This window comes from Aotus nancymaae, unplaced genomic scaffold (genome assembly GCF_030222135.1).
Source record: "Aotus nancymaae isolate 86718 unplaced genomic scaffold, 86718_ANA_hifiasm-v0.15.2.pri h1tg000014l, whole genome shotgun sequence".
Lineage (NCBI taxonomy): Eukaryota > Metazoa > Chordata > Mammalia > Primates > Aotidae > Aotus > Aotus nancymaae.
Window position 1 is genome coordinate 67,112,052 of NW_026988425.1, and position 14,917 is coordinate 67,126,968.

The window sequence follows — 14,917 nt, forward strand, 5'->3', positions numbered from 1 at the left end:
TAATAAACTGAGCATATCAAACTTGTAATGAAATTTTAATTACTTTTTGCTTTAGGGAATCAAATCCAAAAATTCAAGACTTCATGAGGCAAAAAGGCTTTGGCACAGATTTTAAAAAACTTGAATCTTTCTACATTCAAAAGTAAGTTGTTTGAAAGCCTATTTCTGTATTTCATTAATACTTTTTGTAAAAGTTTATTCAGTAATATGCTTTATTTTTACATTTTCTCTACATCCTTTGTCTAAGTGTAGATGTGAAAAATCACTAAAAGAAGCAATACCCACTGCTTGGTTTAAATCAGTAACATGGTGACTCCAAGTATTTTGCAATAGCTATTGAAATATAGGAAGGCAGTCATCTGTTCTAAAAACTCAGCTTGGGCTGAGGCATGGTGCCTCACAACTGTAATCCCAGCACTTTGAGAGGCCAAGGCAGGCAGGTCACTGGAGGCCAGGAGTTTGAGACCAGCCTGGCCAACATGGTGAAACCACGTCTCTACTAAAAATACAAAAATTAGTCAGGCATAGTGGCGGGTGGCTGTAAGCCCAGCTACCCGGGAGGCTGAGGCAGAAGAATCTCTTGAACCCAGAAGGTGGAGGCTGTAGTGAGCCAAGATTGCACCACTGCACTCCAGCCTGGGCAACAGTGAGACTGTCTCAAATCAATCTCTCCCTCTCCCTCTCCCTCTTCTCTCTCCCTCTCCCTCCCTCTCCCTCCCTCTCCCTCCCTCTCCCTCCCTCTCCCTCCCTCTCCCTCCCTCTCCCTCCCTCTCCCTCCTCTCCCTCCTCTCTCTCCTCTCTCTCTCCCTCCCTCTCCCTCCTCTCTCTCTGTGAATCCCTGGCTACTCTGTGAAATCTTCACTAACATCCGTCATTCCATTTTGTCAATTCCAGGAGCATTTATTTTACTTTATACCTATGCTATCCCATAAAGTAGCCATAGCCACAGGTGTCTGTCCGTATGTAAATTAACGAAAGTTAAAAATTCAGCTACTCAGTTGCATTAGCCACATGTCATGTGTTCAACAGCCAGCTGATGCTAGTGACTGTCAAACTGAAAAATGCATATAAATACATTTCCATCCCAGGAAGTTCTACTGGACAGTGCTGCTCTACAGGGATTGGCAAACTTTTTCTGTAAAGGGCCAGAGAGTTTAGGCTTCATGGGCCACATATGATTGCACATCCTTAAAAAAAAAAAAAAAAAAAAACTTAAACAACTTTAAAATTTTAAAACTTAAAAAAAATGTTTTACAAATGTAAAAACCATTCTTAGCTCATGAGCCCATACGGAAACAGCCTGCAAGCTATAGCTGCCAACCCTTATGCTATACCATTTATTTGGCAAGCCCAGGTTCCAGCCTTTGCCTATTCAGCTTTTTGTGTGATGCATTTTATTTATCTGCAGAGCACCTGGCATTGTCTAAATATCTATAAATATTTGTGGACTGATGATTGTCAGCAACTGTTATATGTAATTTATGTGATATGACAGGCTAGATTATGGTCCCTACCATTTTAAGACAGCCATAAAATTATGAGAGATTGCTGTTTGTACAGTTTCCTATGAGTTACCTACCAACTCAACTTGGAGCCACGTCTTTGCATCTCAGGAGCATACTTATTCATTCAGCAAGTGATTATTAAACCCTTATACCATGTTACGTTCTGTATCATATGCTAAAAAGGGGGAACTACTTGTGACACTTCCCAACTTTAGCTGCTTGTGCTATAAAGCTTATACTGAAAGGCCTCTCAACAATGCAAGTAATCCTTGGTAGAAAATGTACATGTTAAACATATTGTTAAGCTTGTGATCTAAAATAACTATTTTTTTTTGAATACTAGGCTTTTGGATATTATTGCAACCATAAAAAAGGGATCCATTGTCTGGCAGGAGGTTTTTGATGATAAAGTGAAGGTGAGCATTGTGAAGACTGCATCTGATCAGTTTAAGAGACTTATTTTTCTTGGGGCAACTGGGAGTTTGCAAGTCTAGCTACCAGCATTACCTTTCCAGAGTTGCTAGTGACCACTTTGGACCTCATAATGTAGAAATGAGACGAAAATGCAAGTCTCAGCCTTGGTTAACTGAACCTCTGTGGTACCCTACGTAAGCAAAACTTACATATCCAAACTTAGGGTTGATGAAACTTGTCATTTTAAGTCCCTACAATGAATATCACATGGCGCTAACTCTGAAGGAAAGGGGAAAAAGAAAATGTAGATTTTTTTTAAGGATCTTAGAAAATTATGTTCCTGGTAATAATGCCTTAAACTTTTCATTTCATCTACTGTGTTCTAGACCTAATAATATGTATTGCTATTTATAACTTTAATAGCTTGAGCCGGGCACAATAGTTGAAGTGTGGAAAGACAGTGGGTATCCTGAGGAACTCAGCAGAGTCACAGCGTCTGGCTTCCCTGTAATCCTTTCTGCTCCTTGGTACTTAGATTTGATTAGTTATGGACAAGATTGGAGGAAATACTATAAAGTGGAACCTCTTGATTTTGGTGGTAAGTGAAGCAACCATTGTTACCCTTGTTTTATGAGTCTTCTTCCCTAACCTCCCACCTCAGAAATCCTTACCTAGATATTACCTACCAGCTATCCTCCCTTTTATGTTTGATCCTTGATTTTGTGTATTTTTTTAAAGCTCAGTATCATTTTACACTCTCAAGAAACCATATAGTTGCCTAAATTCAAGAACTTCAAAAGTAGTATAGATCCCTTTAAACTTTATCTCCATTTTCACTGATGGGTCCTCCCTCTCTACATATGAAAGCTATTTGATTGCATTAACCTTGTATGCCCTCTTCTGAACTGTTTCTCCAATGTAAGACACCTAGGCAAAGCTATAGTTTTAGTTCAGTGGATTTCAGGCTATGTTGTCTTAGGATTCTGAGAGTAGAATCATTGGTGGAGGGAACAGTAGAAGGGGACATCTGAAGGGTGGAGCTTCAGGCTCTCAGAACTCTTCATAAAGAACAGTTCTACTCTGTCCAATTTTGTACATCAGCCTTTAGTACAAAAGCCTTGGAAAAAGATTTTGCTATTTAAAAAAGTTTTAAAACGGTACCTCTATTAAGAACTGGTAATTTTCTACACAATGCATTTTATGAGGATCAAAAAGCGCTAATGACCGATTTAAAAAAAAAAAAAATTAAGTACTCAGTTTTTATTTTAAATACCAAGAGGCAGAAATTAAAGGCAGGTGGTCACGGTCCACTAAAAAATACTATCCAACTTATATTCCCTACATACTACTAAATAGGCAACGAGGGATTTGAAAAATGGTTTCTGGTGTCCAGATAAGTTTGCATAAAAACTAAAATAAAATATTTTAATACTGGCCCACCACGTTACTCCATGGTGCTAACATGTGCTGTGAACCATGGGGTCAGGGGTGGGAATAAAGTTTGCAACCATTTTTTTGTGGGGGTGGGGGTGGGGGTACCTTTTTGTGCCACAGTCATTAACATCTCCCAAGGTCCTGCTAACCACAGGAGAGAAATGTCGCCCTAGGATAAAGACAGAGGAAACAAATTTGATAAATTAATATTGCCTCTGTTTGTAAGCTTTGAACTTCTGAACTTAATTCAGTGATTTTAATTTAGGTACTCAGGAACAGAAACAACTTGTCATTGGTGGAGAAGCTTGTCTATGGGGAGAATATGTGGATGCAACTAACCTCACACCAAGATTATGGTATGGGATTTATGTAATATTTGAGTTAAGAATTGAGGTTGCCTTAGCTTTCCTTCTCCGTCTAAGCACAAACGTACTAAACATGAATTTAAACTGCTTGGGGGGATATGTGACTTAAATTATATGTGACTTAAATATTAGGCCTCGGGCAAGTGCTGTTGGTGAGAGACTCTGGAGTTCCAAGGATGTCAGAAACATGGACGATGCCTATGACAGACTGACAAGGCACCGCTGCAGAATGGTCAAGTAAGAAATATTTCTCAAGCTAGGATACTATTAAGTCCAGTATGATTTTTACCTTCTTATTCAGTGTTAGCTAGTTTCTTGTTATAAATAGAAATGTATGTTACCTAAGAAGTAGTAACTAGGAGAAACTGGGAATTATTTTTTAGGAGAAACTGGGAATTATTTTTTGTAGGTAAGAGAATAATACCTGTAAGAAGAAGATATATTCAGACTTAGGACTGTTTTATAGATACATAAAATTTTGGTGTAACTTAGAACTCATCTTCAGTTGCTTTTTCTTCCCTTATTTTCAGTAATGCTGTGATTTAGTGATTCTAATTTAAGCTTCTAAGTTAAGATGACATGAATTATATCTAAAATATCTTTATTATCTATCTACAGACGTGGAATAGCTGCACAACCTCTTTTTGCTGGATATTGTAACCATGAGCACATGTAAAAATGGAAAAAAGGCCATAGCAATCTGTACTACAATCAACTTCATTTCGAAATCATGTAAATTATTAGACTGTTTATCTTAGACTGTTTTTTGAATAAAATATTTTTATTGATTGAACCTCTATCTTATATATAGAAGCCTGACATCTTTCTTGTGAGACAAGCTTAAAGACACACAAGAAACACAACTTCGTGATACCACTCTTCCAAAGAGTTGAGTGTTTACTACTAATAGTAGTAACTTCATAGATGAACAGCATGATTCAGGTACATTGGCTTTAAACATCAAAGCACATTTCTCATTAAATAAATTAAAACAGGTGCCACTATCAAAGCTTATCTAGTTCTTTCATCCAATAAAGCAGTAAAAATTGCTCTTACTGAAAATGAAGTAGCCAGGTGCTCCTGAATTCCTCTCCAAAAACTAAAACATTTAGGTCAAACCACTTCTCCGGTTGAGCAGTGTATTTTGATCTTGAGGATTCATGGCTTGATAAGTAGATAGTTCCAAGGCAAAAGTAGCTGAGCCTGATGTTAGCGTTCGAAGTGCAGTTGAATAACCCTAATCAAAATAATTTAAGTCCTTTATCTTATCAAATTTAAGCCTCAAGTTTCTCTTCCTGCTGATTATCCTTTGACTATTATCAGGGAAAAGTGATGTCGCCACTCATGTGGCTTAGCCATATCACTTCCTTCAAACAGAACATTTCATTTTTTGCAGGGTAAGTTGGATATAAAAATATTGAAGACAGAAAGCAAAATAGTGCAAGTGTGCTGCAGATGTATTCTGTGGTGCCGGCGTTCGGTTACATGGCTCTGCCGTTCTAGTACTCTGGTGGCAGCCCAGGTGCCTGTCCTAGAGCACAAGAGGCTGAAGGGGGAGAAGAATGATACTTGCCTTAAAACTGACAAAGGTGGAAGTAAAAAATGTTTGGTAGGGAAAAAATGGCCGTATAGACTGGCACCACATTTTGGTACAGCACACCCTCAAACTTTGTGGTCTTAGGACTGTAAATACATCCACTTCAAGTGCTATATATAATCCCTGGATTTCTCCAACAATTTAAATTCAAAGTCCTAACACTTCCTGCTGGTTGAAATTCAACATGTATTCTCTAAATCAAGCCTTGAGGCTTTTTCGGGTTATTGTCTATTCATTGGCATATTATATCCCCTGAATTAAGAATATGTACTTTTCAGTTACAAAGGTACCTACCATAATTTCTGCTAAGGGAACAAAACCAATAATAACTTTGTTGTCCTGGCGAGTCTGAATTTCCTGAATGTTTCCTCTTCTTTGTGCCAGATCTCCCAGGACAGGGCTGAGATAATCTCTAGCTACTGTAACCTCCAGATTCATCAGAGGCTCCAAAACTTTCTTATCAGCTTTCTTCATAGCCTAAAGAAATTAAAGAATGTTAACCCCTTTTTCATAAATAAAAACTTAAATACTGCCAAACTCTTAAGCCAGAGCTCATACAAAAATATATAAGCTTGCTTTAACTCTTTAAAGGTAACATTTTATAAGAAGTCAAGAACCTCAATATTTGCTTGTATAAGAATGATAATAGAATTTATAGATCTCTTGTATGGTATGATGCAAGGGGGTGTTTAGTAGAAACATGATGTATAAAATAAATCTTTTAGACCAGTTGTGATGGCTCACGCCTGTAATCCCACCACTTTGGGAGGCCGAGGCAGGCGGTTCACGAGGTCAGGAGTTCAAGACCAGCCTGGCCAACATAGTGAAACCCCATCTGTACTAAAACTATAAAAAGTTAGCTGGGCGCAGTGGTGGGTGCCTGTAATCCCAGCTACTCAGGAGACTGAAGCAGGAGAATCGCTTGAACCCAGGAGGTGGAGGTTGCAGTGAGCCACTGCACTCCAGCCCAGGCGACAGAGCAAGACTCTGTCTCAAAAAAAAAAAAAAAAAAAAAATCTTTTCTTGCATAACTATCCATTTACAATCTTAGATTTCAAAGGCCAAGAAGAACATGCATATAAAGAATGTGGAAACTGAAAATGTCTTTCAGAATAAAATAATGGAATTGAAAAAGATGTAAAAATTAAGAAAAATGCTACAACAAAGAAAGGGATTGAATTCTGTGTATCTAACTAGGGCATATCATGCTCATGGAACTGTTCTTAGTCCTCTTTTCACAATCCTTCCCTAGCAATATTACCTATCTGGAGAGCTTCAAAAATGCTTTCAACATGGCTTCCTCAAAAACTTTAAATCCTATGCAGCCCATAGTTTCTGAGTGCTCCAGTCTTGAACTCCATTGGCCTGCTTTAGGATAGTTGCCTGAATATCCTACAGCTCTCCAAGGTAAGGCTAAGTAAGCACAGCTGTCTGCAAGATCAGTGGTACTATACTCAGAAGAGTCACCTTAAAGCAATAAGGATTAGGATACTTCTATACCTTTTGTACACATCTTGAGACACAGGCAGAAATCATAGTTGTGGAGGTACCAGGATGAACTGTCAGGGAATGTAAAGTAATTGCTACATCTTGAACTGGGGATCCAAGCAGTGGTCCTAGACAAGAAAAAAAAATTGTATCATTATATGCTCGATGGGTAGTGATAAGTAACTGAGAAGTGCAAAGAAATAGAAAACACTAACAAAGTTAGGAAAAAGACTGAAATAATCTGTAAATATACAGAGTGATTAAATGGTTGAGTGTGCTACTAATGCTTACTCCTTTGAGTGACTTACCTTGGAGGCATGCACTGTGAATTCCATTTTCAATGGCCTCTTGGGAGACCTTCAAAAGGTCTTCATTGATACTTTCAGCATACTCTATCACTGGCATAAGAGACGACGTTTCAATTGGCCTTGCTTCCACTTCTACAGTCACAAGATGCCGTTGGTCTCCTAAAGTTCTATCTAAGGTGTCTGTAAACAAATTGAATATGGCACCTCAGAGATTAATTCTGGAAAGCTATCAAGGTACTATAAATGGCAAAATTATCAACAAGCTCAGGGTCTCATACAAGATAAAATAGGAGAGAATATTAACAATGGCACTAAATACAGTATAAAAACCAGAGTAAAGAGCTCTACCAACAAAGCGTCTGCTTCTATGTTGCTCAATGTTAAAAACCTGCTCTACATCACCTATTGTTTTAATGTTAAGATATGTTGAGGCACATGTTATGAAGATTATACTTTTAAACATTTCAAAATATTTGTAGGTGACTGAAATTCTTTTAGTTACATATTTTTAAATAAAAATATATATCAAATGATAAAATCTTTAAATGTACAAAGATAAGCTAATGAAAATTAAATGATTTTAAATCCTGTCAACTCACAAAAATGTTATGTTGCATATTTTTCCAGCAATACTTTATGCACTTACTGTTTACTATTTCTTTCCCAAAAAACTAGTAAAATTTTTTTTTGGTAAGATTGAAAACAGTATCTCCTATTTGCTAACAACCAACAATCTCCAATATTTTACTATATCTGTTACCAACTTCCAATATTTTACTAAATCAAAACTATGCCATATTTATGAGGGTAGCCATGTAATGCAGTGACTCATGGCCCAAATTCAAAACTAAGAATTAATTATAGTCTATATATCTTCATAATTCCTTTTTAAACTCACTTTTATTCTGTGAAATATTTTCTATTTAAAATTATATAGGCTGGGTGTGGTGGCTCATACCTGTAATCCCACTCAGCACTTTGGGAGGCCGAGGTGGGAGGATCACTTGAGGCCAGGAATTTGAGACTAGCCTGGGCAATATAGCAAGATTCCATCTCTATAAAAAGTAATAAAAATTAGCTGGTTGTGGTAGTGCAAACCTGTAGCCTACTTGGGAGGCTGAGGCAAGAGGATTGCTGGAATGCAGGAGTTTAAGGCTATAGCATGCTAAGATCTTGCCATTGTACGCAACAGAGTGAGACAGTGTCTCAATATATATATACATGTTTATATATAAGTAACTATACATATAAAATATATATGCACAAGCTAAAAAATGAGCATTCATGAAACGACTAAACAGAGTATTACCAATAACTAGATGCCTTGTGAAGCAACCACTATCATAGATTATTCTCATTATTTTCTTTAGCGTTGTATCACGTATGCATGTATCCCTAAGCAACAGTTTACTTCGGCTTCATTTTGAATTTGTTATGCCATATGTATACTGCAACTTGCTTTTTTGTTCCACATGTTTGTGAGAGTTGTCTGGACTATTTTCCAACTCCTGCCCTACTCCCCAACATCTAACAGTCCGTACTTAGCATCCAGTATAAGGAAGAACCCTCCCTCTTCCCTATTTATCTATGTATTATAAGTATGAACTTAGAAATTATTTTTTCCCAATTTTCCATAATTATTATACTTATCTTGGTATTCAAATTAATCCAGTTTTGGCCAGTAGAGTCTCTTCAAGCTGCTTCCTATGTCCTTATATGCCCTTTTCACCATCATTTTTTGAGCACTTCCTCTCTCACACATAGCATGATATTCCATTGCCATTTTTTATGCTTTATTTCATTTTTAATTAACAAATAATTATATGTATTTATGGGGTATGTGATGTTTCCATACATGTATATATACATAATGGAATGATAAAAATCAGGCAAATTAACATATGTATCATGTCAAAAAACTTATTTCTTTGTATTAAGATTTTAAATGTACATTATTAACTATAGTCACTGTGCTATGTAGTAGATCATCAGAACCTATTTATCCTGTCTAACTGAAACTCCATACCCTACGTCATCAATATCTCTCCTTTCCCATCTTCCCATCCCTCAGCCTCTGGTAGCCATCATTCTACTCTTTGCTTCTACAAGCTCGACTTTTTAAAATTCCACATATGTGAGATTATGCCCGTTGCACCTCACTATTTTTGATAGTTTCTTTTCCTAACACAAGTGACCCTTGAACAATGGTGGGGGTTAGGGGTGCCAACCCCCCATGCAGTCAAAAATCCATGTGCAAATTGTGACTCTCCCAAAACTTAACTACTATAGAATACTGTTAACAGGAAGCCTTAAAAATAATATAAGCAGTCAATTAACACGTTATATGCATTTTATACTGTATTTTTACAATAATGTAAACTAAAAAAAGAAAATGTTACCAAGTAAATCATAAGAGAAAATATATTTACTACTCATTAAGTAAAAGTAGAACATCATAGTCTTTATCCTCATCATCTTTGCATTGAGTAGCCTGAGGAGTAAGAAAAATTTGTCTTGCTGTCTCAGGGATGGCAGAGGCAGGACAATATTCCATGTATAAGTGGACCCGGACACATACTTCAAACCCATGTTGTTCAAGGGTCAACTGTACTTCCCCCTCTTTTATTTCTTCAAAGATAATATTTTCTATTCTGCATCTCATAATTCCAGTAACTGAAGCCTTTGCTGGTGTGACTATTATTTCTATTGCCTTTTTGCTCACTGTGCTTTTTCTCATGGTTTTGTGATTTAAAGAGAATTTTTTTGTGATTAAATATTCTTTTCTGTGTGGGATTTCTTTTTTTATTATTTTTTGAAACGTCTCGCTCTGTTGCCCGAGCTGGAGTGCAATGGCACTATCTTGGCTCACTGCAACCTCGCCCCCCAGGTTCAAGCAATTCTCCTGCCTCAGCCTTCTGAGTAGCTGGGATTACAGGCATGCACCACCACACTGAGCTAATTTTTGTATTTTTAGTAGAGATGGGGCTTCACCATATTGGCCAGGCTGGTCTCAAACTCCTGACCTCATGATCCACCCACCCCGGCTTCCTAAAGTGCTGGGATTACAGGTGTGAGCCACCATGCCTGGCCATGTGTGGGATTTCTTTGATGCCTGGGTTGATAGATATCTTTGGAGAAGCCCTTTTTTTCCAGGTTCCTTGGGATACTACCAAGTCATGAGCACTTTACACTAAGTTCTTCTTGGTCTGGAGTTTTTCAGGGCACGCTGGTTCTATGAACTTAGGCTAAAGACCTGTACCCGAAGCCTATGATTACAAATTCTCAGAAATCTTGTCCCCTTATCACAGAGTCAGACAAGTTTCCTTGCCCTCTGCTTTTGTGGAAAAGACTTTTCCTAGTTAATTCCTTCCATGAGGATATGGCTCTCAAGCACTAGGGTTAGAGATGATTACAGATTCCTCCAGAATAGCTATAGCCTATGGTGCTGACTTATTTTCCTAGATTACTATTCCTGCTTCCTTTTTGACCTCTGGAAATTTCGATTACATTCTAGTCAGCTCAGACATTCATTTAAAAGTTGTTAGAGTTTTCTAGCATTTTTAGTTTTTCCAGATAAACAGTCCAGAAAGAGAACTCCTCGTGCTATTTGCTCCTGTATTCTGCTTGTTTAATTTTTCAAGTTTCAATGAAATATAACCATCAGGACTTTTCACAAACTAATGAGGAGCTTGCAAGTACCCGGTTATCCTAAACTCTTTTTTGTTTTGTTTTGTTTTTGTTTTTTACAATTTCCCACAAACCTGTCCACATTTTCTTCTTGGGGGTAAGTAGCAATAATTGTTGTCATGTTCTATGGCTTAAGAGAACCAAATTAAAATTCTATGTAGAAATATTATGAGTTCTTACATTTGGGAATAGAAGTATAAAAACTATACTTTCTCAAGATTAGTATCAGCATAGAATAATCATATTTATTAAGTACTAAAACTGACTTCCTACTTTTGCTTTATAGAGTTAAAATAACACATTGACTTGAAATTCTTAGGCTAGTTCTGACAGTGAGGACTGGGACAAGCCATCGACTTCAATGGCTTACCCTATCCCAGGACCACTGAAAAGCACATCTGGTTGATGAGTGGTCATCCAGGAGATGTTTTGGGTGATAATGAAATAGGGCTTTCTGTATTCAGAACAAAATCCTAAAAAATAAAAAACTCACATATATAAAAATTGTCTCCTCTGATAGAAGACATTAGTGACTGTGAACACTGCTTTAAGCAACTAGAGAGAGAGAAAAAGAGAGAGAAAGCAAGTCCTAAGTTTTTTACTTCTTACCTGTGGCACGAGCTGAGTTTTGGATGGTCTCTCGATATGCCACCTGGAGAGGCCCTAGATAGGTCTCCAGTCCATATTCCCTCTTGATTCGATCATGAATAATCTCTATATGTAACTCCCCCATACCACACAGAATAGTCTGGTTACCAGAGGAAGGAAGTAAAACAAAGATTAAGGGTAATTTATATTTATTGCAATATATATATATATATGTTAATATATATTTTTCATTAATTACAGTTTCCTTTGTAATTCTTTTTGGCCAGGGGCTCCTACATCAAAACACTGCTTTTGACTTTTCTGACTGGAATAATGAATCAATAAAAAGTGAATTACTTGGCCATTCTCCTCTTCTTCGATAGCTGAATTATCTGCTGGGCAAATAGCATCTGGCTAAGACTAATGATGCCAACACTTAGCTACATACCAACACTTCCCAACCACAAAGCCAAATTTCTGGCCAATGGAAGATGAATTTAATTGATGTTGACAGCTTCTGGGTGGTGCCTATAAGAGGAGGGTAAAGCCCCTTTCTTAACAATAATATAGGCAACTGTCATGACACACAAGAATGAGGGCTATACCTTGTAAATGGGGGGAATGACCTTTCTCAACAACATGGGCATTTCCCAATCATCCAGGGCAGTTTTCAGCTTTGTAAGTAGTCAAAACCTTCAGACTAGCTTGAACCTTCATATGAGGGAGAAACTTTTATCTGTTTTGAACCAATGAAGACTAAAGGTATTACCGTGTTAGCTTGTACCTATGGGAGGTACTGGAGACTAAAGGTCAACTACATAAACAGTATGTAATCAAGCCCCAATGATAATTCTGGCCACCAAAGGCTTGGGTGAGCTTCCCTGGTTGACCATACTCTGCCAAGAGGGTAACATGTACCTGAGGATAAAGGAAGCACTGCAAATGTTTAAAGCCCTCTCAGACTTTGTTCTATGTGTCTCTTCCTTTGGCTGATCCTAATTTAAATTCTTTTGCTGTAATAAAACTGTAATCATAAATTTTTTAAAAATCACTTGGCATATAATTGCTATATTTTAAGTTAAAAAGTGAATTATTTGGGGGAAAAGCAAACTAAAATAATACAAATAAAATGACTTGCTTATAGATATCTGTACATACATACTTGCAAATTTATACTATGCTGCATAACACAGAATGGCAGAACATATGTTTGGATAAAAAATATGGAAGGCTATTCACCAATTTTTCAGTGGTTACCCTGTAGAATAAGATGGAGGAACAGAGAATGGGACTTAATTCTTCACTTGGTAGATTTGTGTATTATTTGCTATTTTTTTTTTAAAGTAGTGCCAATTTTTATTTTATTTATTTTTTTTTGAGACAGGATCTCACTCTGTCACCCAGACTAGAGTGCAGTGGTGTGATCACAGCTCACTGTGGCCTTGACCTCCCAGGCTTAAGCAACCCTCCTACCTCAGCAACCGTAGTCGCTGGGACCACAGGTGTATGCCATCACGCCTACCTAACCCTGCACTCCTAAAAAGAGGATGCAGAATATAATTTAATCTTTTCTTGATGAATCAAAATATCTGTTCTACTGTGCTATGTTATACAGCACCTACTTTAAAACTCCACTTCCTCTCACACTGTTACACTGTAGTCTATCACTTCTCTACACTTTAGATGTGTTACTATCTTCACAAGCACCTTCCAATCCTCCTTCTAGTATGCTTCTTTCATAAGCCTTAGCATAAAAGGTTCAAGGCTTTGTCTTGACTAAAACTTATTTCAAAATTTCACAAAAAGCTGTCTTCAGGAAAGGTAAAAAAAATGTTGGAGAACAGTTTATATATGTGAAGTGTAATTATATAGAGAATTAAGGAAAATTTGTTTACTTAGCTTGATAGTCAACATAAAAAGCAGGAATTTGTATTATGAGAGAATAAAAAAAGAAAGGTTTTTCTTTCAGGGCACAGACTAATCAATGTTTTACACACACACACACACACACACACACATACACACTCACACACTCTCTCTCTCTCTCTGTCTCTCTCTCTCTCTTATAGAAAGGCTTCTGAAGTTAAGCAATAATATACCTACTTGTCCAGAGTCAGGATCTAGTCTCACTTTCAAACTTGGATCTTCACGCTGAAGACATTTCAATGCATGTTCCAAATCTAAGGGATAAACAACTGTCATCTTTACATTTCATTTTTTAAATAACTTACTAAATGTTCCAGTGGGTAAAACAGATAAATAAGCAAACAAATTTTGAAAAAAAAAAAAAAAAAAAGTTTTGGCTGGGCACGGTGGCCCACCGCTATAATCCCAGCACTTTGGGAAGCTGAGGCAGAAGGATCTTCTTTAGCTACACTAAAGCCCAGGAGTTCGCAACCAGTCTGGGCAACATGGCGAAACCCCGTCTTTACAAAAAAGAAAAATAAAGAAAGAAAGAAAAAAGAAAATTTCAAACAGCCATACATACTACAGAGACAAAAACAAGGTGATATAAATAATGAAGCAAGGCTACTTGAGATTGGGTGGTCTAGGAAGGCCTCTCCAGGATTATTTAAGTAAAAACAGAAATGAACAAACAAAAAAGAAACCTATAAGCAAAATCCTGAAGGAAAGGAATCCCAGATAGAGGGAATGGCTATACAAGGAACAATGTGCTGTTGGGAAAAAAAGCAAGAAGACTAGCAGCTAGAGATCAGTGGGCAAAAGGAAGAATAGCATCAAATGAGGAAGGAGATGTGTGGCAGGGATCATATCACGTCAGGTCTTGTAGGCCATGGTGAAAAGTTTAGGTTTGCACTGCAAAGCCACTGAAGGGTTTTAAGAGGGGCAGTAACATCATCTGATTATATTTTCCAAACATCAATTTAGGAGCTAAAAAAAAAGTAAAATGCCTTCAGAAAAACTGGCAATAATGAGGAAGTGGCAAAAGGAGGCTAAAATTACATCATAAATAAACAGATACTAGTATGACGACTCTATGATGAATTATCACAACCATAGAGAAAATATATATTTTAGACAGCATTAAGTATGCCATCTAAAGTGATATTTTAATATACTCAATTAACTGATAAGTATACTCTTCCTCTAGTTATAAAAGAAATATGTTAGAAGTTCCACAAAGTGTAGCTAAAGAAAAGAGCTGAGCACTGGATTAATGAGCCAGCCATATCAGTCACACATTCAAGGCATCTTAGGTATACAAACCAGGCCTTTTAGACCCATACTATCCAAATGGTAATCATTAGCCATTTGGAGGTATTACTGTTATGAACTGCCAGGTGCTGTAAATGTAAAATAAACACCAGGTTTCTAAGACTTAATATGAAAAAAAGAATGTAAAATATCTCAGTAATATTTTTATATTGAAATATTTTGATATATTATGAAAATTTGTTTTACCAGTTTTATGTGGTGAAAATTTCACATTACATATGTAGACCACATTATATTTCTATTGAACAATACTGTTCTAGAGCCTTGACATCCCAAAGTGGGCCCTAAGGACCA

The 14,917-nt window shown here is 37.0% G+C and overlaps 2 protein-coding genes across 5 annotated transcripts in view; one reads left to right on the forward strand and one right to left on the reverse strand.

Moving 5' to 3' along the window:
- The window catches only part of HEXB (hexosaminidase subunit beta), a 28,144-nt gene extending 23,633 nt beyond the window's left edge, over nt 1-4,511 (forward strand). The window contains exons 9-14 of the mRNA XM_012462166.3: nt 56-142; nt 1,849-1,921; nt 2,343-2,517; nt 3,619-3,709; nt 3,851-3,955; nt 4,337-4,511. Of these exons, the coding sequence (XP_012317589.2) occupies nt 56-142; nt 1,849-1,921; nt 2,343-2,517; nt 3,619-3,709; nt 3,851-3,955; nt 4,337-4,394 (589 nt within the window). The 3' untranslated portion in view covers nt 4,395-4,511. The remainder of the gene's footprint in view (nt 1-55; nt 143-1,848; nt 1,922-2,342; nt 2,518-3,618; nt 3,710-3,850; nt 3,956-4,336) is intronic.
- GFM2 (GTP dependent ribosome recycling factor mitochondrial 2) overlaps nt 1-14,917 on the reverse strand; it is a 56,641-nt gene that overhangs the window by 6,058 nt on the left and 35,666 nt on the right. For 2 of the 4 annotated variants that reach the window (XR_010342602.1, XR_010342601.1), the window contains exons 16-21: nt 13,490-13,566; nt 11,408-11,546; nt 7,112-7,291; nt 6,816-6,931; nt 5,610-5,792; nt 4,775-4,955 (exon numbers count right to left, since the gene is read on the reverse strand). Coding sequence is in view for 2 of the 4 variants with exons in the window: in XM_064376050.1 (XP_064232120.1) it covers nt 4,827-4,955; nt 5,610-5,792; nt 6,816-6,931; nt 7,112-7,291; nt 11,408-11,546; nt 13,490-13,566 (824 nt within the window). In the remaining 2 variants the exon portion in view is untranslated. Of the gene's footprint in view, nt 1-4,478; nt 4,956-5,609; nt 5,793-6,815; nt 6,932-7,111; nt 7,292-11,407; nt 11,547-13,489; nt 13,567-14,917 lie in introns of those variants that run through there. The other 2 variants (XM_064376050.1, XM_064376051.1) reach the window with 1 other exon arrangement.